This window comes from Schistocerca piceifrons, chromosome 1 (assembly GCF_021461385.2).
Source record: "Schistocerca piceifrons isolate TAMUIC-IGC-003096 chromosome 1, iqSchPice1.1, whole genome shotgun sequence".
In the NCBI taxonomy this organism is placed as follows: Eukaryota; Metazoa; Arthropoda; class Insecta; order Orthoptera; family Acrididae; genus Schistocerca; species Schistocerca piceifrons.
Genome location: NC_060138.1, coordinates 666181391 through 666204432, shown reverse-complemented (window position 1 = coordinate 666204432; position 23042 = coordinate 666181391). Strand labels below are relative to the sequence as shown.

Here is a 23042-nt window from a genome sequence, read left to right as displayed (position 1 = left end):
ACTGACCTGCAGTCCCTCCTTAAAACCTGAGGCCCCTCACAATGACTAATACCTCAATCCATAGACCTTCTCACCCCACCCAAACCACTCACCCCCACCTTTTACTTCTTCCTAAGATCCACAAACCTTATTAACCTGGCCGTCCTATAGTTGGTGGCTTCAAAGCATCCACCGAACATATCTGCCTGAGTTGATCAGCACCCTGCAACCCACAGTACAAAGACTTCCCTCCTGTACTGAAGACACCAACGATTTCCTAGATCGTCTGAAACCCATGACCATCCCACTCTTCCCATAATCTTTGCCACCAGTGATGCCACCACCCTCTATACCAACATCCCCCCATACACATGGTCTGTCTGTCTGCTGCTGAACATTTCCTCAGTCAATGTCCACCTGATTCCAAACCTATGGCGTCCTTGCTGCTCACCTTAATTAACTTTATAACTACTACTTCACTTCTGTGGAGCAGACATACAAGCAGATCAGGTGTACAGCCGTGGAAACCATGATGGCTCCTTCCTATGCCATCCTTTTCACAGGTGGCTTGGAGGGGGCTTTTCTGGGATCCATAAGCCTTCAGACCCTGGCTTGGTTTAGATACAGGGATGACATCTTTGCCATATGGACTCGAGGTGAGACTGACAAGTTAAAATTCCTGGAACCTCTAAATACCTTTTCCCAGTTAAATTTCACATGGTCCTATTCCGAATCCCATCGTCATCGAAGGCCAGGTACACACTTCTGTCCATGTTAAACCTACTAACAAAAAACAATACCTACATTTTGACAGTTGGCATCTTTTCCATGTCAAATGTTCCCTCCCATACAGTCTTGGCTTCTAGGCAAACATATTTGTTCAGATGCACACTCTTTCCAGCAACACACCACCATTCTCACCTCAGCCTTCACTGGATGTCATTACCCCCCTCCCCTCCCAGCATAGCTCAAAAGCACACTTTCCAGGCCATCACATCCAATCTTGGTAGTGCTATACCTCCAAAAAAATTACTTCAGAGCACAATACTTTCACTCACTATTATCTTGGTCTTGAATGTATTAATCAGCTACTTCAACAAGGCCATGACTTTCTAAAATATTGCCATGAAATGATACCCATTCTGTCTGAGATTTTGCCCAGCACAGCTAGAACAGCTTTTCGTCACCCTCCCAAACTCTGAATTATCCTTGTGAGACTTTATGCTCCTTCTGCACCCATCTCCCTACTCTATGGCTTCTACCCCTGTGACCATCCATACCATCCATGCTGCAAGACTTTCCATATGCACCCTCCTGCCACCACCTAGACCAGGAGAGCCACCTGTGAAATGACATGTCCTATACCAGCTGTTATGTAAACACTGTTCAGCCTTTTACATTGGCATGACTACCGAATTATTGGGCATAGGCAGGCAGAGGATGTACAAGGTCTGTTCAAAAAATTGCAGAACTTTGTCCGCAAAAACTTTCTATGCTTACTTATTGTGTATGGTCTCCTTCAAAATAGTTCCCACCATAATTAATACACTACTGCCAGCACCATTTCCACTTCCGGTAGTAGTCTTAGTATATTGAATTGCGCGAAGTGCCGTCTGCGAATATTCTTTTTTCTAATCTATCACTGCTAATCTTCATCATTTCAATAGAGGTTTTCAATTTTTGAAATACAAAAAAGCCAGTAAGGGCCAGGTCTGGAGAGTATGGACAATGAGGCAGCACAGTAATTTCGATTTTTGTGCAACTGTCATGAGCCAACGGGAATGAATGTGCAGGTGCACTATTGTGAAGCAAGAGCAAGGAATTCTCTCGCCACATTTCAGGCCATTTTCTTCTCACATTTTCTCGCAGGCATCACAAACATCCTGATAGTACCATCAATTAATAGTTTGTCCCTGTGGCACAAATACATTATGAACTAATCTTTCAAAGTCAAAGAAAACTATCAGCATGGCTTTGACAATTGGACCACTTATTTCAGAAACCAGTCAAGCACCAAGTTTGTCCATTTTGGGAAACACAAAAACTGTCTACTATCATACTACATGGTTCGTAGTGACTTCGATATTTTTTTCTGAAAGTAGTACATATTGCAGATCATTGTATCAAAGAAAAAATATTCTGGATTATTTAATACTGCTGTTAATGGAACAAAAAAAATTTTACTCAACTGGTTTCTGCAGTAAACGAGTAGAGCAAACATAGTTTTATGGTATAATTCTCCATGTTTTTAGGATTTACAAATAAAACTCCTATATTTGGAAAAGGACAGAATTTTTAATGAACTTGAGACTACATTACTAATACACAGATGAAATAATCAACTACTTCAATCATCATGGTAGGAGCTACTCAATCCTCATAAACAAATTCCACAGCACATTCTGCCTCTGTAAAAGCCATTGTAAAATGCTGTCATAAAATGTTTCATACCCCACCAGGTAAGGTCTTAGGGCATGTAGGTCTTGCAGCTTCTGGATATTGATAGGAACCTACAACAATAATGAAAGAATTAGGGCTCACACCTAAACACAAATGGAGAATGGACAGAAAACATATTATTTCAGACTGCACTACAATATTTTAGGTAAACGTTTGAAAGAAAGAAAATAATTACACCTAACAGAAATTTTTGTGTAAGTTGCCTAATATATTATATTATTTATAAACTAACTTTTCCTGAAGGGCAGGCCAAACTGGGTAAGTCAGTAACAAGCTCTGTTTTCAGCAGTGTGAAAGTTGACTGAATGATTCCATCAATATGTGACTTTACTGCCACTTTTCCAGGTATATTGCTATTGTGACAAAATTTTTTGTGTGTGGATATCTTGAAATTCTCCTTTTGGTCTACCAGAAGTTTCGTCTGAGTGTAAGCTTTTTGTATTCATGATGCCACCATGTTTTGAAACTTCCGACATCTTGGAAGGAAACTTTGTGTACAGTAAAACTATTTGTTTTACTGGCTTTCTGTATAAGCTCCATGTATTGCTCTGGTGTATAAATTCGATCCCCTTTTTTCACGATATGCATTATAGCCCCAAAGTCTCTGTCACACGGTGAATATGAGTGACCACGAACAGGGAAGTTGTGGGTGATACTGTCAAATCACCCTTTGTCACAGAGATTCATCATAAACCTAACAACTGTGTGGTTCTCGTTCTATCCTGATGGACCATCACTAAAAAGAGTGAGTCTCTTTACTCTACTGGATATTTCAGTCTGTATGTAATTCAATAAAAAACTGCACACCTCATCTGAAGACTTGTTACCTACACCCTAGTGATAAAGGTAGATTTGGACTTGTTGCTTTTCGAATCACCCATGTAGAGTTGCTAGTCTCCCATAGGGCGCCTCCCCAGGTGGTGGATTGGGGAACGTTAACCAGATATGGTGGACACTGGGGAAATAAAATACCCAGGGTGGACCAAAACTAGCAAAACAACAATTGCTGCCTTGCAGTTGGGAGTTGGGTTTCCAAAGGCTAAGGGAAGAAAATCCTGATTAAAAATCACCCGTCCCCTGGTAGGGGTTGGATGCAGGGTTGACAACCCACTCTGTAAAAAACAATTGTTGCGAAACTTCTACAAAGTAAAGTCGGACGGATGAAGGAAGATGGATCTGCTATGGAAAAGGACAAAAAGGATGGAACACAAGTAAATGAAGGAGGGAAAATAAGGATGAAGAAAAATATAAAGCGTAGATCAGATCCATATATTAGTACTTGGAATGTGAGATCCCTATATCGACCAGGAGCACTGAAAGTAATGCTGGACCAAATAATGAATCTGAAGCAAAGTATAATAGCACTCCAAGAAATTAGATGGACAGGGAGTGGAGTTTTAAAAAAGAAAGAGGCAAATATATTCTATAGCTGCAGCGAAAGAAATCATGAGCTGGGGACAGGATTTGTTGTACACCATCAATTAAAGCCTTTGGTAATAGGGTTTACACCCATTAGTACAAGATTATCAACACTCAGGATAAAGGGGAAATTCTTTAACTATTCCATAATTAATGTCCACGAACCAACAGAAGAATCCGAAGAAGAAGAGAAAGAAGTATTCTATGAATCTTTGGAAAGAATATATGATGAGTGCCCAGGCCACAATATTAAAATAATAACCGGAGACCTAAACGGTCAGGTGGGGAAAGAACAGATTTATAGACTGATAAGTGGCCCCCAAGCAAACATGCAACAAGTAATGAGAACGGAACAAAGCTTATACTGTTCGCAACATCTAGAAATATGGTAATAGGATCGAAACTGTTCCCACATACAGAAATACGTAAGGGAACATGGAACTCACCCGATGGAAACACAGTAAACCAGATCGACCATGTGTTGATAGATTTGAGACACAAATCAGACCTATTGGACGTGGGAGTCTCGGGGGCCCAACCATAGATACAGATCATTTTCTGGTATGGGCATGGGTGGGGGCAAGTATATCTAACACAGTGAAAGGAGTCCGACCCAGGTCACAGAAATATAACAACTTTAGAATCAGTGGAAATTAGAGAACAGTATCAAGCGAAGATAACTCGGATTCTGGAAAATGCTGGAGAATATAAGAATATGGAAGATCAGTGAGAAGCGATAAAAAAGACGGTGGAGACATCGGCAAGAGAGATACTTGGAATTGGGACAAGACAAGTAAGACCATTATGTTTTGATACTGAATGCGAAATAGTAACTGAAAAAAAGAACAAAGCATATAGAAGGACACTGCAATCACACTGTACGAGGAGGATAGTAGAAGAATACAAAGGAAAACAGAGGACTGAAAAGAGGACTCACCAAAGAAAAAAGAGGGAATGGATGAAAGCATGTGTCAAAGAAATGGAGTTCATGAGAAGCAAAAATGAAATAAGAAAATTCTATAGAGAGGTGAATGCGGCACAGAAGCCTTTTGGTTGTAAAACAGGCTTAAAAAAAGATGAGACAGGGAATATCATAAGTGAAGAGAAGGGAATATGCGAAAGATGGCGCAGGTAGTTTGATAGTATCCTCAACCCTAGAATAACTATACCACGGAATCCAACAGAAACGAATAGGGAAGAGGACCCAGACAACAACACTACTCCACCAAATATAGAAGAAGTGAAAACTGCCATAAAAAACTTGAAAAACAACAAGGCGGCAGTGACAGATCATTTCCAGCTGAACTGTTTAAGCAAGTAGGCAGAGAGCTGGAACGAAGCCTTCTGAAAATGGTCACCACAATATGGGAAGAGGAGAAAATGCCCCAACAATGGAAAGAGGGTATCATGTGTCCCATATATAAGAAAGGATATAAGAGGGAGTGTGGCAATTACAGAGGATACAAAATATTCTCTAATGTACTATTTGACAGAATACTCCCAATCATACAGAGGAATACGGGGCCGTACCAATGCGGATTCCTTCCCAGGAAGTCAACTATAGATCAGATAATCACCTTAAGACAAATCCTGGAAAAAACAAACGAATACGGAGTTGGCACGCATCACCTCTTTATAGATTTCAAAGCAGCTTATGATAGCATAAATAGAGAGCAGTTATATCAAGCTCTAGATGAACTGGGAATCTCGAGAAAGTTGGTAAGGCTAGTGAGAATGACAATGAGCGAAACAGAAGGTAGTGTAAGAACAGGAGGAATGATGTCCAATACATTGAGTATTAAAAACAGAGTGCGACAAGGGGATGCATTGGCATGTCTTCTCTTTAATGCCACCCTGGATAAGGTGATGAGAAACGCAAACCTTCTGAATAGGTGAATGATATTCTATAAATCAGTGCACATACTGGCCTACACGGATGACACAGATATAATAGTAAGAACCCAAAAAGCAAGGGAAGAGACATTTACAGCTCTTGAACAGGCTAGTAGAAGATGGGGTTAATTATTAATGAACAAAAAACAAAATATATGGCAGCTGGAAAAGCACATAGAGAAATTATGCCAAATGCAATAACAATGGGCAATTATACAATTGAGAGAGTTGAACATTTCAAGTACCTGGGCTCGACAATTACGCATCTAAATGATACCTTCCATGAAATTAAGCAGAGATTAATACTAGCCAACAGAGGCTATTTTGCCCTAACAAAACTTCCATCCTCAAGGCTCCTGACTTATACCACTAAATTAACTATCTACAAATCACTTGTATGACCAGTGCTTGCACATGCCTTTGAAGCCTGGACATTAACAGCTAAAGATATTGAAACACCGGATGCATTTGAAAGAAAGGTACTTAGATGAATTATTGGCCCAATCTGTGAAAGAGGAAGATGGAGGACGAGATACAACCATGAGTTGTATGTCATATACAAAGACCAACTCATCAGAAGGATAGTGAAATCATCCAGACTGAGGTGGGCGGGACATGTGGCTTGCATGAATGATACAGAAGTACCAAAAAGAATATTACAAGGAAAGCCAGGAGGGCACAGAGGACGTGGTCAATCAAGAGGCAGATGGGAAGATGGAGTAGTCAAAGATCTTAGGAAGATGGTGTATAGAAACTGGTGAGTATTGGCAAAGGACCAAGAGAAAAGGAAGGAAAATCCAGAAGAGGCCAAGGTTCATCATGAGCTGTAGAGCCAAAGAAGAAGAAGAGAAGCTTTTCAAATCATGGATACTAAAAATCTTAACCCATAACTGACGCAAGTAAAAAATTTCCTGAACAGGAATATTCAGGAGCGGCAAGTTTTGCATATAATCAAAACACAGAGTGGTGGTTTCTTCATCATCATTTTGAGATGCTTCTTTCACGCTAATATAAAACTTTTTGGCCCCCTCTTGTGTACAATGAGCCCTGCAGTTGCCATATGTTTAGTATTGTCATTCAATGATTTATCCTTCAATTTTGCATTTAGGCTTTCACATTGACTGCACACATCAACCTGTGGTCGACCAAATGAGTACCCAAAGTTTTCATGAAAATAAGAATGGGAAAAATGGTACTTGACAGTATCCTTTAAGTCAGGGTTGCCATTAATGAACATCTCATTAAGTTTTGTGACATTTAAATGAGCATCCAAATACTTTTTGTGTTGCCCACCATAATGGGTCTCTAACTTCAAATTTTTAATGGTTGTAGATACGTACACAAATGTTGCCAGGAAGAGCATTGCCACTCCTGCTCTGGTCCCTCATGTCTTTAGGGGTAGTAATTTGAAGTTATAATTGGCAAATTCTCTCTAAGCTGTTATGTGATATACCACGGATTTCCGTAAACACCTTCTTGCAAACATGTTTTAGTACACCGCCAATCTGTACATTACCGTATTTACTCGAATCTAAGCCGCACTCGAATCTAAGCCGCACCTGAAAAATGAGACTCGAAATCAAGGGAAAAAATTTTTCCCGAATCTAAGCCGCACCTGAAATTTGAGACTCGAAATTCAAGGGGAGAGAAAAGTTTTAGGCCGCACCTCCAAATCGAAACAAAGTTCGTCTAGTTGTAATATGAGACACAATTTAGGTCGAATGAATGACGATACAGCTGCAGTAGTTTGGTTCGAGTCGTAAGCTTAGCAGTTACGGTTTACCAGGTAGCCATTGCTACGCGTCACGCGCTCCGTCCGTATTTATACGGATATCCTTCCTTTTTCACGTGCTTCGTCTGGTTTGAATTGATTGCTTATTTTTCTTTGATCTGATAAGTGCTGTTCTCTTTATTATAGGTGTTTACGTCACTCCACCAAGCTGAAAATGCATTACTGCACTGTGTCATGCATTGTTTGTCGCATTCTGATAGTGCGTGTTTACGGCCTGTCGCCACTCGCGGCGTGGCTTGCTTTTGTGCGCGCTACCGCAGCTTGCAAATAAAAAATAGAGAGGAGTCGTCTCATTAGCGAAACATTTGTTGTTACTTACACTACTGCTTTCTTTGATAATGATCAACAAGAACCAAATAACAGACTGCGTATGATAGATGATGTTCTGAACGAAATTTTAGTGAAAATTTTTCTCCGTTCCAAAATCTTTGCAGGCGCCTCTTTAGTTCATTAAATTCCGCACAGGAAAGAGACATCTTGGATTTAAGAACCTAGTCAGTTGCCGTGCTTCATTTCTGACTGTATCACTATCAGGCATAAGAATAATACGAATATAAACATGACATGATATGTATATTCTTCCCCGTTTGCTGTTGTCTCACTCTAGTTTCGTAGTTTATTAGGCAGACAGGATTTAAATGAGATAGTAGCAAACACGAAACAATACATGGCAAAATGTTTATATTCGTATTAATCTTATGGCGAAGAGAATACTACATGTGATTCACAATTCATAAAAGCTCCTATTAGCAACCATCTCTTCTCACAGGTAGGAAAAAATTCAGAACGTAGAGTTGGCCAATTGACAAACATCCCAAACAGTCTTGCCAGTCAGATTTTCGTAGTACATTGAAATGCTGTTACATTCGAAGATCAACAATACAGAATTTGTATTTACTTCGTTGAATAATGTACCAAAATGCAGTGGTCGAAACTCTGGGCGGAGGAAAAAGGCTCGTCTTCCACTTTTTTTTAATTTATTTACTGACGCAGAGATTTTGGTGCCAGTATGTATCTTTGTGCCTACAAAGCATGCCTGTGTGGCGCTACATATATTCGACAGCAGAAGTTGGTTGTGGCGGCACCCAACATTTTTCAGAACTCCCGCTTGCTTTGCACTCGATTCTAAGCCGCAGGCGGTTTTTTGGATTACAAAAACCGGAAAAAAAGTGCAGCTTAGATTCGAGTAAATACGGTATATCCGTAAGAGTGATTTCTTTTAAAACTGTCTTCAGTATGCCTACCACTTTCTTTACCCAACCTTTTGTCTGGACATCGTTTTCCCTGTCTACCCTTAACTTCATTAACCTCAATCAAAGTCTGAATATAGATATCTTGACAGTTTTTATTTTGAAGAGAAAGAAAATATCTCCATGTTTCATTAATAACATCCTGGTTAATGTTTAAATAACAATTTGCATTTCACTTACAAATGACACTGCTGGGATTCTTTTTCGTAGGTACTTCCTTGGCAGAGTAAGAAACCTAACCTTCTCCTTTCACCCTTGCATTCAGAATACAATTATATTTGTAAGAGTCATCGTTTACTACTCCCCATTTCCTTTTGTGCTGAGGTTCGTCTTCTGAACTTGCAGAAATCTCACTTTGATATAGGCTTACTGTTATCACAAACCTATGAACACTGGGAAACAGAACTGACTTATTTGAAAAGCTCAAGCTAACTGATCAGTGACGACAATGAAAACATTTAAATATCTGACTACTGTTGATTCAGAACACGAGTACCAACTCACAACAAAGAAACAAAGTGTCCCTACAGTGTGCTGAACGGAGTCGTTTGACTGGTTTCTGATGTAGACACGAAATTAAATGTCAAGCCAGACAACAACAGTTGGAGATATTTGACTGCTTTCTGCACTGAAATGTGCAATTACCCTCAAAGACAAATATGGCACCATTAACTCATTTTTTCTGATTTTGGCACTTGGTTTCTGAAATAAACCATTTCTTATTGACCTGACCTGGCGAGCTTTTTTGGTCTTGGAGAAATTTTCCTGGTCCATTGTGGAGATGGAACCTTGGTCTCAACAGCATAACTGTAAACAAACCCATGTCTCATCACCAAATTACGAGTCTCTTAAGGAACATCTCGTTCTCATCTGCGCGATCCAAAAGCTCTTCACAGGCTGTGAGGTGAAGGTCTTTCTGGTCTTGACTCATGAGCTGTGGGATGAACTTGGCAGCAACATGATGCATTCTACAATGTTGTGTCAGAATTTCAGGACATGATCCATCTGAAATGTTACATTCTTCAGCAATCTCTCAGCAGTCAGTCTTTGATTTCCTTGACGTTCCTGACATGAGTGTCGTCGCTAGATGTCAAAGGATGTCCTGAAGAAAGATCATCTTTAACTTCTGTCTGGCCATTTTGAAACCATCTGAACTATTCATAACACCAACTATGGCTAAAGTATTCATCACCACATGCTTCTGGCATCATTTGGAGTGTCTCATGCAACATTTAATGCAGGTGTGTTGCTCCTCTAACTCTGCCATCTCAAAATGTGCTACAAAACGTTCTACTCAGTCAGCACTGGACAATAAACTAACAGATATACAACAATAAAACTTCTGGCAGTTATATATTAAACACAAGTGTGTGCAGGGATGCCAACCACATTTCGCTACAACACATCATCGGCATGAAGTTACGAATGTTACATAATTTTTTGAACAGACCTCATATACCAGCACCACACAGAATCCTGTCACAGAGCATGCTCTACAACACGAAAGTTGTGACCTCTGTGCCTGTTTCACCACACGTGCCATCTGGTCTCTCCTCCCTTATACCAGTTACTCTGAACTCCAAAGGGGGGAACTAGCGCTACAACACGTCCTTGGTTCTTGCCGCCCACCTGGACTCAATTTTCTTCAATCTCAGCATTCTTCACAGCAACTACTACTTTCTTCACTCCATTTTAGTTTTCTACATCTTTCACTTTCTGGCCTATTTCTTGCTGTGCCCCCCCCCCCCCCCCCCACCTCTTCACATACACTGCACTTAGATTTTCACTTTTATTAAGTTATGCGCGAAGTTTCAACAATAATCTCTGTCTTGCATATTACCCTGTCTTCAACCTTAAAGCTCTCAGGTTTCCAAATGTCATCTAGTGCAGCCCCAACAATCAGTCTTTTCTTCTCATTCCTTCCGTTAAGTGCTTGCATTTTCATAAGCCTTCCCCTTCTTGCAAGCTATACAATGCAATCCTTCAACAAGTCGATTTTGCTTCCTTTTGAAGCAACAGAACAGTTAAATCTGCTTAGTCTCCAATGAAGCAACCATATCCTTTCAAAAATAATGCAACTGCTTTTGTATATACTGAAGAGTTAAAATCCACAGTTCCTCTGTCAGCACATCAAAAAAATCCTGTAATAACATCTTGCCATGTGCTAGGCCTTAAGAATTAGTCCCTTGCATCTTTGTCACACAAATATGAATCACGATGAATCATATTACTCAGACACTGATTTGAATGAGTCCATTCTTGAAACTGAATTTCATGACAGCCAGCTTGTAAACAATTGCTTGGCCATTTTCATGAAAGGATAAATGCTTAGTGCTGTGGGGTGCCATGTATACTGTGTGGAATGTGGCCCAAAATGAATGTGATGATTGAGATACTGACTGTTGTGTGTGTGTGATTGTTGTAAATAAGTGAAGTTTTTTCAAAGTATTAAAATTTCCACACAGTACAATGTATTTTACAAACCTCTATCCAATCAGAACTGGTCACTGATCCTTAAAATGCTCACCATTTAACATAACTCAGGGACCATACAGAGCTTATTAAATCCAAGCTATAAACTCTTCCTATATGCGGGCTCTCATTGTGCATGAGCATACACAGGCTCCCATTTCACAAATCTATATTTAAAGCTTTGGTAACTATGTTAACACTAATAATACAAAAGCAGTAAATCCACTGAATAAATGGTGGGAAATATCATAACTACACTGTCTTGCATGACCTTACTTCGTGAACTATCCTGTCTGGTCCTATTTCATTATTTGTCCAAGTATTCAGCTCTCACATCAATAATACATTCCCATAATGTTCCATAGTGCCCGGCATAGCAGTTCACCGTAATGGACCATTATCAACGAAAGTGTCAGTAACAAACTACAGTGCAGCTGTGACAAAAGGATTATGTACTGAAATAAATCACAAACCACCAATTGAACAAGGAATAATTTATGAAGTGAAGTCATGTAGCTTCAAATCTGCCAAATTACATTGAAAAATCATACTAAGTACCACTTAAGGTAGGAATAAATACTTCAAACTCAGGAACATGATTTTAAATATTATATTTTACAAATAGCAGCAAGATTACATGAAAGTTACAGATTTTACACTTAAAGAAGTACATTTAATAATTGTCTCATTGTATTCCAAAAGTGTATATCGAAGTAATTTACTCATACACAAAAGTGTTCTTATTCTGCCATCAAATGACTACTGAAAATGAATTCAACTTGGTTAGCAGTCATTAATATTATGTCATATTTATCATCATTAAGGTAGTAATTTATCTCTCTCTCTCTCTCTCTCTCTCTCTCTCTCTCTCTCTCTCTCTCTCTCTCTCTCCCTCCCCCTCTCCCTCTCCCTGATATGTACAAATATAAGTATATATAATTATCTACATAGCTCTTCAGTTATGTATCCCCACAGTGGGTCTACAGAGTCTTTTCCACAAATGTTTCGGTGCATGTTTCACTGACTTCTGAAGTAGGATTACTTCTTCTCTTCTGTATTAATTCCATACTTCATTTTCATCTTATCCAACTCTTCTTTCTTCTTATCAATATCCAGGCGCTTGAATGCTTTGTTGGACTGAAATTTACAAAATAACATTATAACCGGTATTTTTTATATCCATCACTATGATACCAGATCTTATAATCAAGTGTTTCAAAATTATATTCTACTTTAACAAGTATAATCTTACAGTAGGAAACACAGCAACAGACAAAATACTGACTGTTGCGACCAATGATTCGTATGACTGGAAATAGTTTTTGTTTCTATCTGTCACTGCAAAGCACGGCTATGTTTTCAAGTGAAAAAACAATCACATTAAACAAGACTTGAATGGTTTAGTACGAACACAGAAGTATAAACAATGGGGTATAACGATAATTGTTCAATTTGTGAGAGAAAATAAATACAGTGGAACCCCTATTTTATGTTTTCATGCTGTCGAGACTTAAAAAAAAAAAACACGCAAAACTGAGGAAAATTCAGAATTGAGGAAAACGTGAAAACACCCAAAATATAAGCAGAAACATATGTAAGTGGCATATATGATTAAAAATTGTAATTCTCTCCAATACAGTGTATAATATCTGTATAAGTGACGGAAATTAAATATACAATACAATGTTTATACAATAATTTGTCTTAATGAATTTCATCTGTTCTTCAAAAAAAAAAAAAAAAAAAAAAAAAAAAAACCAGAAATGTATAACAGCAAGTAAAAACTCAGCAAAAATTGAAATTTTTATCAAGGTACAAGATAAGAGAGCTACTTTCCGATACGCTGTGATCAAAAAATTATATGTCGAAACATGCATTTTTGAGAGATTTTTCCTTTGTGCATGGAGGAAGAAAGCAAAAATTGATCAACATGGTGAACTAAAATGAAAACTATTCAGTATGGTGGAAAGTGTCAGAATCTAACATGTGGGTGTGTGCATTTCTGTTCTGTAGCCAATGACAGTGCAACATACACTGGTTATGCGAACACAGTGGCCTCTGGTGTATTGCCTGCGTTCAGTTTGTCTTCATGCCTTCCACCAATGTTAATGATCTTATGTGTGTGTGTGTGTGTGTGTGTGTGTGTGTGTGTGTGTGTGTGTGTAAAGTATGTATGGAGTAGTGTATGTAGCTGTTGCAACTGTATCATGTCAGATTTGAACATGAAAGTATTTAAATTGTGCTTTTGCAAAACCCTTGGTCTATTTCCATGTAACATCTCTGCCATAGCACATGATCTCCACGAAAAGTATATTTCCAGCACTTCACAAAATGCTTTCACTCTTACTTGCACTCCCATCATTGAAGGACCACGCCCCCTCTCCACACATCCAGCTCATAAACTCATTTCATGTGGGTTAGTGTGGTGTGGTGGCTCTTGGGTGATTTAACGGTTGCCAGCCATTAAGAGATCACTAGCCATAAATGGCCAATGTTTTCTTGATTCTGACCAAGCATACTCTTCACAATTCAATATTTGAATACAGTACATCAGAAATACGTGCAAAAAGACGAGACTGAGTTCTAAGTGGCAAAAGGAAAGGCGGCGGCTGGGCCCCTTCATCACTTATTGGCTCGGTTCGTAACACTTCACATCCTGTTTTTCCATTGCTGCTGAAAACTAGTAGTAGTTGTGTCATAATTGTGCAGTGAAGCTAAACATTACAAGTTGTGTTGGCCAAGCCAATTGTGGGTATGTCAGGATTCTCTCTCTCACGTATCACCTCTCCACAATGGCCTATAACACTTTCAGCACAGTGTGAACCATCTGTCTTTTGTTCCACTTGTAACTCATTCACTCACGTCAAATGTCAATAGAAAGAAAACGGGATGAAGTCAAGCAAGATGTCAAGTAAGAACATAAAATCAAGGTAAACCTTATTAGGAAGAAATGTAAGATTGGGGAATTTTTTGCACTGATCTTGTGGGTTCTTCTCAGGGGGTATGAATTTATGGCATACAATCACGAAAAATGTAAAATGGTATTTCCATTGTAGTGTAATTATAGATGTTGTAGAGATCTTCATTGCAACATTAAACAAGTCATCAGCCCAAAGATGGAATTATTAAAATACTGGTCTCTCATCAGAAAAATCTCACTGTATCACTAATATCAGTACCTATGGCCTACAGTGAAAACATGTCATGACACCAATAGGCATCCTTCAAATTCATAAAGTGCTGCCATAGTGAAGAAAGTCTAGTGACAAGAAAATCATAATACAGAGGAGGTGGTAAAGAATGAACCAAGTGTGACCTAATGTGGAAATAAGGTATATGAAGCAAGTAAAATGAAAATATCAGCATGTTACAAGTGGGGGTTTAGAAGATAAATGTTATAATTTGTATTGTGTTACATTTAAGACAAACAAAGCAGAATAAATGACATGAAATAATCAGCCCTTTCTCAAAAAATTAAATACAATATTTTATCATTACAAAAACTAAAAGAAATTTATGATATGTCAAGAAACAGTATTTCAAAATCACTCTATACGAATTTCCTGCAGCTTATGACTGTAGTTCCCATGATCCAACATTCAAAAACTTTTTGGTATGGAGAAATGTTTGGCAAATTCGAATTGCATGCAAGAAGTTAAAACCTAAATTCAGCACAATTTCACACATTTTATAGAAGCTGTGAAGGCTGCAAACAATTTCCAATGAAATGCTGATATTCAATGTGGTTACTAACAATCGCAACAAAGAGAAAGGTAAAGCAGTCATCAAACTGAAAGTTAGTTTGATCACCATAGTGCTTTACTAGGAATGGTCTATTGAATTTGGTATAGTGTTGCATTTCTCCAATCTTTGAATTGAGTTACCCAGCCAATCATATGGGGCTTACCAAGTATAAAAAATTATTTGCCCTGAATTTTTACTATCTTCTCCTCCTCAGTTTGCAAATTGGTTGCTTATCCTCTTGAAAACTCAGCCCTGTTGGTCTTCTATTTATCTCAGATTTTTCATGCACATCAGCTGAATATGTTTCCATGGCTACAACTGTGGATTATGTTTTTTAGTCATCCTTTTTCCCCACCAAACCCTTTCTTTGTAACACTGCTAACTGTATCCCAGTCTTGTAGATTTGGCAAATTTAATTCCTTAAGGTCTTTCTCTGTTTGTTGTACCAGTTGGTTCTTGTAATGGTATATCTCAAGAATTAATGAATCTGGTGCGTTAGCCTGCTTGTGTCCACTCCTTCAATGGATTTCATGAACTGTATTCTTTACGTACACACTATAACTAAGATTTTATGGATCTGCCTTCAGATTTATTTACTGAGTTTTGAGTTACTTGTCGCACTCTTTATCTTTGTCCCAATATTTTTAAATTAATTTTATATTCTACTGATCTGATCTCTTGTATTGGATAGTTACATGTGCTGATGTGTAGCATGTGCCAAGTTCATGATTACTGTAGCCTTGTTACAAATATTTTTTGCCACCTGAAATGTATTTTCTGAAGATTTCAATATTTTCTTACTGTCCATTTTTATGTCACAACCAGAGCTGGTTTGAAATCTGTTATAAAGGTTTGTTTCATGTCAAACTCGTAGTTCAATTTTCCCGGTTAGTTTTTGAAAATTTTTAAATTGTTTCTTTTTTTGCTTCAACAATGTCTTCAATAATCAGAGCCATAATCCTCAAATATTAGACAATCCACTTTCACACATTTGAGCCTAAGTTCTAGTTGGTGACTTAGTTCTCCTGCACTCATCCATTACTCACATTTTATTCAAGAGCTCAATTGGATTGTAATGGTGATAGGCAAACACTTCATAGTTCCCTTATGTCTATTTTAAATTCTTTGCTCAACTGTTCCACAAATTTTAGATTGACAGGCAGTCATGTCTTATTCACTTTCTGATCAAAGAATGTGACTTTTCTTTAGTTCACTGTTTTTCAACTATATTACACTGAATTTCACAGGTTAAGACTTTGTACGATATACGATCACCTTTTCTAAAGCTACCCTGGTATTTTCCAAGCTGAGGATCTAGTTTTGGTTCAATTCAGGTTAGGAGAGCTTTGGACATTCTTCTATTGTTACATCCATACTATTTTTGCCCTACACTGAACTTAAAATTGAACCATTTTCATTCTTTGTCTGGGAAAAACTAATTTTAAATCATGACGTAACAGAGAGGCAATTTGAAAATATCAGTTTTTCCATAAAATGAAAAGTTAACTGTTTGGTTATAGTAGCTAAATAAAACTTTACCTGATAATACAATACAACAAGGTATCTGTTACAGACATTGAATCCTGATAAGTGGTCACATGCATTTTTTGCATCAAAAATATCTTCATAAACCACAAATGCTGTTCCTCTCGTTTCAGGTGTGTTTCCCCTGTAGCAAAGTGAGAAAAATTACAAACATATTACATATTCTCTTATGGTTAGCAAAGATTAAATCACAGCGCTTTTACAGAATGAATCTCTTAAGAGTCAGCTGAGGCAGTCAGATAAAATCCATAATCAACATCATCACCACCATTAGCATCAACAGATGGCATGAATTCAACTGTAATTTATGACACAATAATTTACTGATACTTTAAGATGGTTGCCCAGAAAGTAATGCACCTAATTTTTTTTCTTCAACAATTCTTTATTGAACATAATGAGAATTACACACACAAAAGAACGGTGTTTTATCTACACATCCTGTTTTTCCACATATCTCCATCCTGTTCTATGGCCTTTCTCCAGCACAAAACAAGGGCATGTATGGCCTGTCTGTAGCAATCCTTGTCCTGGTGGCGGAGCCAGTGCTTCACTGTGTGAATCACCTCCTCAATGTCCTCAAAGTGTCTTTCACGAATGGCATCCTTTAATGGCCCAAACAAATGGAAGTCCGATGGGGATAGGTCAGGGCTGTAGGGTGGATGGGGTAACACTGTTCAACTCTGTTTTGAGATGTGTTCAGCAGTCTACAGACTTGTGCATCTTCACTTCCTTTGGTGGTTGACAGATGCAGCACCAACTGCCTTGTCACAATGTGTCTGTTCTAGTGACTGGCATCAGCAGCTCGCCGCAACATGTCAGCTGAGACAGCCATGGATGGCCTCCACGATCGCTGCAAATTGCGGACTTCCACCAAACCGCCTTCTGATGACCTCACCCTCCATGCCCAGCAACTAACTACTTCTGTTGACACAGCAGATGCTCTATAGACTTTGCACAAGCATTTGTGAATATTCCCCACAGTTTCTTTCTCTGTAGTGAGAAATTCAATGGCGGCACATTGCTTGTAATGTACATCACCTACAGACGCCATTTTGAAACTTTCCTGCAGCTAAAATATCTGTTGGAAGTGACAGAAACTTGGCATGCGCACTCGCTCAGGAGACTTCAGATAATACATATGTGAAGTTTTGCATTCGTAGCATTGTTTTCAGCTATATATATATATATATATATATATATATATATATATATATATATATATAAAAAACCAAAGATGAGGTGACTTACCGAACAAAAGCGCTGGCAGGTCGATAGACACACAAACAAACACAAACATACACACAAAATTCAAGCTTTCGCAACAAACTGTTGCCTCATCAGGAAAGAGGGAAGGAGAGGGGAAGACGAAAGGAAGTGGGTTTTAAGGGAGAGGGTAAGGAGTCATTCCAATCCCGGGAGCGGAAAGACTTACCTTAGGGGGAAAAAAGGACAGGTATACACTCGCACACACGCACATATCCATCCACACATACAGACACAAGCAGACATATTTAAAGACAAAGAGTTTGGGCAGAGATGTCAGTCGAGGCAGAAGTGTAGAGGCAAAGAAGTTGTTGAAAGACAGGTGAGGTATGAGTGGCGGCAACTTGAAATTAGCGGAGATTGAGGCCTGGCGGATGACGAGAAGAGAGGATATACTGAAGGGCAAGTTCCCATCTCCGGAGTTCGGATAGGTTGGTGTTGGTGGGAAGTATCCAGATAACCCGGACGGTGTAACACTGAGCCAAGATGTGCTGGCTGTGCACCAAGGCATGTTTAGCCACAGGGTGATCCTCATTACCAACAAACACTGTCTGCCTGTGTCCATTCATGCGAATGGACAGTTTGTTGCTGGTCATTCCCACATAGAATGCATCACAGTGTAGGCAGGTCAGTTGGTAAACACCACATACAACACCACATACAAAGTTTGCAAAGGTAACCCCATTCCCGATGTCCAGGCGGAGCTTCAAGGAATCCTCAGAACCTTAGGCCCCCTGCAAAACCTTTCACCTGACTCCATCAACCTCCTGACCCCACCGACACCCCGCACCCCTACCTTCTACCTTCTTCCTAAAATCCACAAACCCAATCATCCCGGCCGCCCCATTGTAGCTGGTTACCAAGCCCCCACTGAACGTATCTCTGCCTACGTAGATCAACACCTTCAACCCATTACATGCAGTCTCCCATCCTTCATCAAGGACACCAACCACTTCCTTGAACGCCTGGAATCCTTACCCAATCTGTTACCCCCGGAAACCATCCTTGTAACCATTGATGCCACGTCCTTATACACAAATATTCCGCACGTCCAGGGCCTCGCTGCGATGGAGCATTTCCTTTCACGCCGATCACCTGCCACCCTACCTAAAACCTCTTTCCTCATCACCCAGCCAGCTTCATCCTGACCCACAACTTCTTCACTTTTGAGGGCCAGACATACCAACAATCAAAGGGAACAGCCATGGGCACCAGGATGGCCCCCTCGTACGCCAACCTATTCATGGGTCGCTTAGAGGAAGCCTTCTTGGTTACCCAAGTCTGCCAACCCAAAGTTTGGTACAGATTTATTGATGACATCTTCATGATCTGGACTCACAGTGAAGAAGAACTCCAGAATTTCCTCTCCAACCTCAACTCCTTTGGTTCCATCAATTTCACCTGGTCCTACTCCAAATCCCATGCCACTTTCCTTGATGTTGACCTCCACCTGTCCAATGGCCAACTTCACACGTCCGTCCACATCAAACCCACCAACAAGCAACAGTACCTCCATTATGACAGCTGCCACCCATTCCACATCAAACGGTCCCTTCCCTACAGCCTAGGTCTTCGTGGCAAACGAATCTGCTCCAGTCCGGAATCCCTGAATCATTACACCAACAACCTGAAAACAGCTTTCGCATCCCGCAACTACCCTCCCGACCTGGTACAGAAGCAAATAACCAGAGCCACTTCCTCGTCCCCTCAAACCCAGAATCCCCCACAGAAGAACCACAAAAGTGCCCCACTTGTGACAGGATACTTTCCGGGACTGGACCAGACTCTGAATGTGGCTCTCCAGCAGGGATACGATTTCCTCAAATCCTGCCCTGAAATGAGATCCATCCTTCATGAAATCCTCCCCACTCCGCCAAGAGTGTCTTTCCGCCGTCCACCTAACCTTCGTAACCTGTTAGTTCATCCCTATGAAAGCCCCAAACCACCTTCCCTACCCTCTGGCTCCTATCCTTGTAACCGCCCCCGATGCAAAACCTGTCCCATGCACCCTCCCACCACCACCTACTCCAGTCCTGTAACCCGGAAGGTGTACACGATCAGAGGCAGAGCCACGTGTGAAAGCACCCACGTGATTTACCAACTGACCTGCCTACACTGTGATGCATTCTATGTGGGAATGACCAGCAACAAACTGTCCATTCGCATGAATGGACACAGGCAGACAGTGTTTGTTGGTAATGAGGATCACCCTGTGGCTAAACATGCCTTGGTGCACAGCCAGCACATCTTGGCTCAGTGTTACACCGTCCGGGTTATCTGGATACTTCCCACCAACACCAATCTATCCGAACTCCGGAGATGGGAACTTGCCCTTCAGTATATCCTCTCTTCTCGTCATCCGCCAGGCCTCAATCTCCGCTAATTTCAAGTTGCCGCCACTCATACCTCACCTGTCTTTCAACAACTTCTTTGCCTCTACACTTCTGCCTCGACTGACACCTCTGCCCAAACTCTTTGTCTTTAAATATGTCTGCTTGTGTCTGTATGTGTGGATGGATATGTGCGTGTGTGCGAGTGTATACCTGTCCTTTTTTCCCCCTAAGGTAAGTCTTTCCGCTCCCGGGATTGGAATGACTCCTTACCCTCTCCCTTAAAACCCACTTCCTTTCGTCTTCCCCTCTCCTTCCCTCTTTCCTGATGAGGCAACAGTTTGTTGCGAAAGCTTGAATTTTGTGTGTATGTTTGTGTTTGTTTGTGTGTCTATCGACCTGCCAGCACTTTTGTTCGGTAAGTCACCTCATCTTTGTTTTTTTATATATATATATATATATATATATATTTGTGTGTATGTTTGTGTGTCTATCGACCTGCCAGCGCTTTTGTTCGGTAAGTCACCTCATCTTTGTTTTTATATATAATTTTTCCCACGTGGAATGTTTCCCTCTATTATATTGATACCATTATATATATATATATATATATATATATATATATATATATATATATATATATATATATATATATATATATATATATAAAAAACATACTGCTCTTCAGTCCTTGAAAGACATGCACCAAGCAGCTGAAATTCGCTCATGGGCCTCCCAGCCAAATCATATCATATTACTTTTTTCCATCAGTAACAAACAAAATATATGTCCAGAGCATCCTCTGTGACTTCTGCGTCTGTCTCACAAGGTTTGCAATTTTGTTTCTCTTACCAATACTAGTGCACCAAAACTTCACACATTAACTCACTCTACAACATGTGCATAGTTCTTGGCAATTCAACTTAAGTTTATGCATCCTGTTGCTGTCTCCCTTTCCTTTTACATCTCTCTATTCTGCAACTCACAAGTTCCTGTCACTGCCTGTTTCTTCTCCATAACTGTTTCATGTTTTGCTGTTCTCTATAACTGCTCAGTTCCATATAATTCAACCTTCTATTCTGTTTTTCTAGGCTACTTTTAAAAAAAACAGCTACTTCAGCTTACACTTTGAACTTCATGTTTTCAAATCTCTCTCTCTCCCTCTCTCTCATATTTTACTGCACATTTGCCTTTTGTGTGCTCTCTAGTAACCCACAAATCTGAGACATTTCCCAACATGATTAGTCTCATTTCATCTAATCCCTTCACCCACTTTGCCTAAGATAAGCACCTCTGGTCCCCAAAAACTAACCTTTATTTAGTGCTTATTTATATAATACCATCATTTTTAGCATGTGATACACAAAAATATTTCTCATACCCTATTTTAATTAAATTTTTTGTGAAAATACAGAAGAAACAACAGATAACACTATTTCCCATTCAAGTGGCCACATTACTTCACTGCTACTGTTACTATTATTCTTGCTTGCATCTACTTTCTCTAATGTATAGATTACTTACACACGTATTTGCCTTATTGCTCCATACTTGCCAAATATATCATACATTTCTTCAGCTGTAATTTTGTAAGGCAAATTTCTTATGTATAGGATTCTATTTACTTCTGGTGGAAGGCGAACCTGTTGGAAAAACATTAATGACAGAGAATTAGTTATTTGTATTATCAATACCTCTTTTTCACAACAGCCATTATAATGTAAACTGTGTTACAGGTAAATTACTTACAAATTTTGATTATACAGTATGTGGCTGTTTGTTTGCTATTTACCTAATCAGACTTTTAACTGAGTAATATTTAACCATAATGCTAGGCATCTGTTTACTAATGACTGCACTGTCATTCACTCATTAACCAAGAAGCATCGATGAATCAGTCATATACGATTTAAATACTTTGATTCAAAAAATCCTTGTCTTCAAAGTAAATTCTGTAATATTAAAAAGAAAACACTTTCCAATGATTTACAAAATTTGTGGGGCATTAGGAACTCTTTCTTTCTCAATATTATAATCATTTTTTTACCAAGCACTGATGGAAAATTCAATTAATCTTACATATTATTTAATTTAGGAAACAAAAGGAACCCTGAATCTAAAAGGGTGCATGAAGATTTTAACACTATTCCACCTACATGTGATTTCGAAGTCTCAATCACTGTGCCGTGTCATTCTGCCTCCTATAAAAGATGGCACTCACATGGTGCTAAATCCATACTATATGAAGGGTGATTATCACATTCATTAGGAATCTCTGAAAAAGTTAAGCTGTGCAGCGGAAATCAACTGGACACTGTCAGCCCATGCAACAACATTCCTCTAAATTTGTTTTGAACAAATCTGTGTAGCCTTCATGTTACACAATACACATGGCAAATCACCTAAAGCTTACACCGCAGATATTGAGGAAATTGAAAGCGCTACTGATGTTCGGTTTTCACAACATGGACCGCAAGTTAAGGGCTCCCTTGTTAGCCAATAAACAGATTGTAATAACAATTAGAAAATATATTTTTTTTGTGCAAACACACACTTTTTTAAATGGAACAATGTCTACTGACATTAACAAACTACAAGTAGGGTAAAGTAGAATGTCAGTGGTGTTTGTTGCAGGATTCTAGTTCAAGTCGTTTACGAGATGATATATTATGGAAAGTTTCCACTGATACTTGTTTGTGACATTCAACTCACGTAGTTGCTACATATAATATTGTTATGTTTGCTTAGAGTGTGCTTATGTGTTACTTGACTGCACTGTGATTTGCTAGTCAGTGTGGGACAGTCCAAGCATTAGGTGAGCATTTTCTTTGGCAGCATTTATAGTTCAGGCCTGTCTCATCTACTTTATGGACTTGGTAAGGTAACAGGTCA

The 23042-nt window shown here is 39.3% G+C and overlaps 1 protein-coding gene across 1 annotated transcript in view; it reads right to left on the bottom strand.

Moving 5' to 3' along the window:
- Positions 1–11861: 11861 nt before the first annotated feature.
- The window catches only part of LOC124791973 (splicing factor 3B subunit 6), a 32875-nt gene continuing 21694 nt past the window's right edge, over positions 11862–23042 (bottom strand). The window contains exons 2-4 of the mRNA XM_047257901.1: positions 21675–21793; positions 16549–16678; positions 11862–12402 (exon numbers count right to left, since the gene is read on the bottom strand). Coding sequence (XP_047113857.1) covers positions 12304–12402; positions 16549–16678; positions 21675–21793 — 348 coding nt within the window. The 3' untranslated portion in view covers positions 11862–12303. The remainder of the gene's footprint in view (positions 12403–16548; positions 16679–21674; positions 21794–23042) is intronic.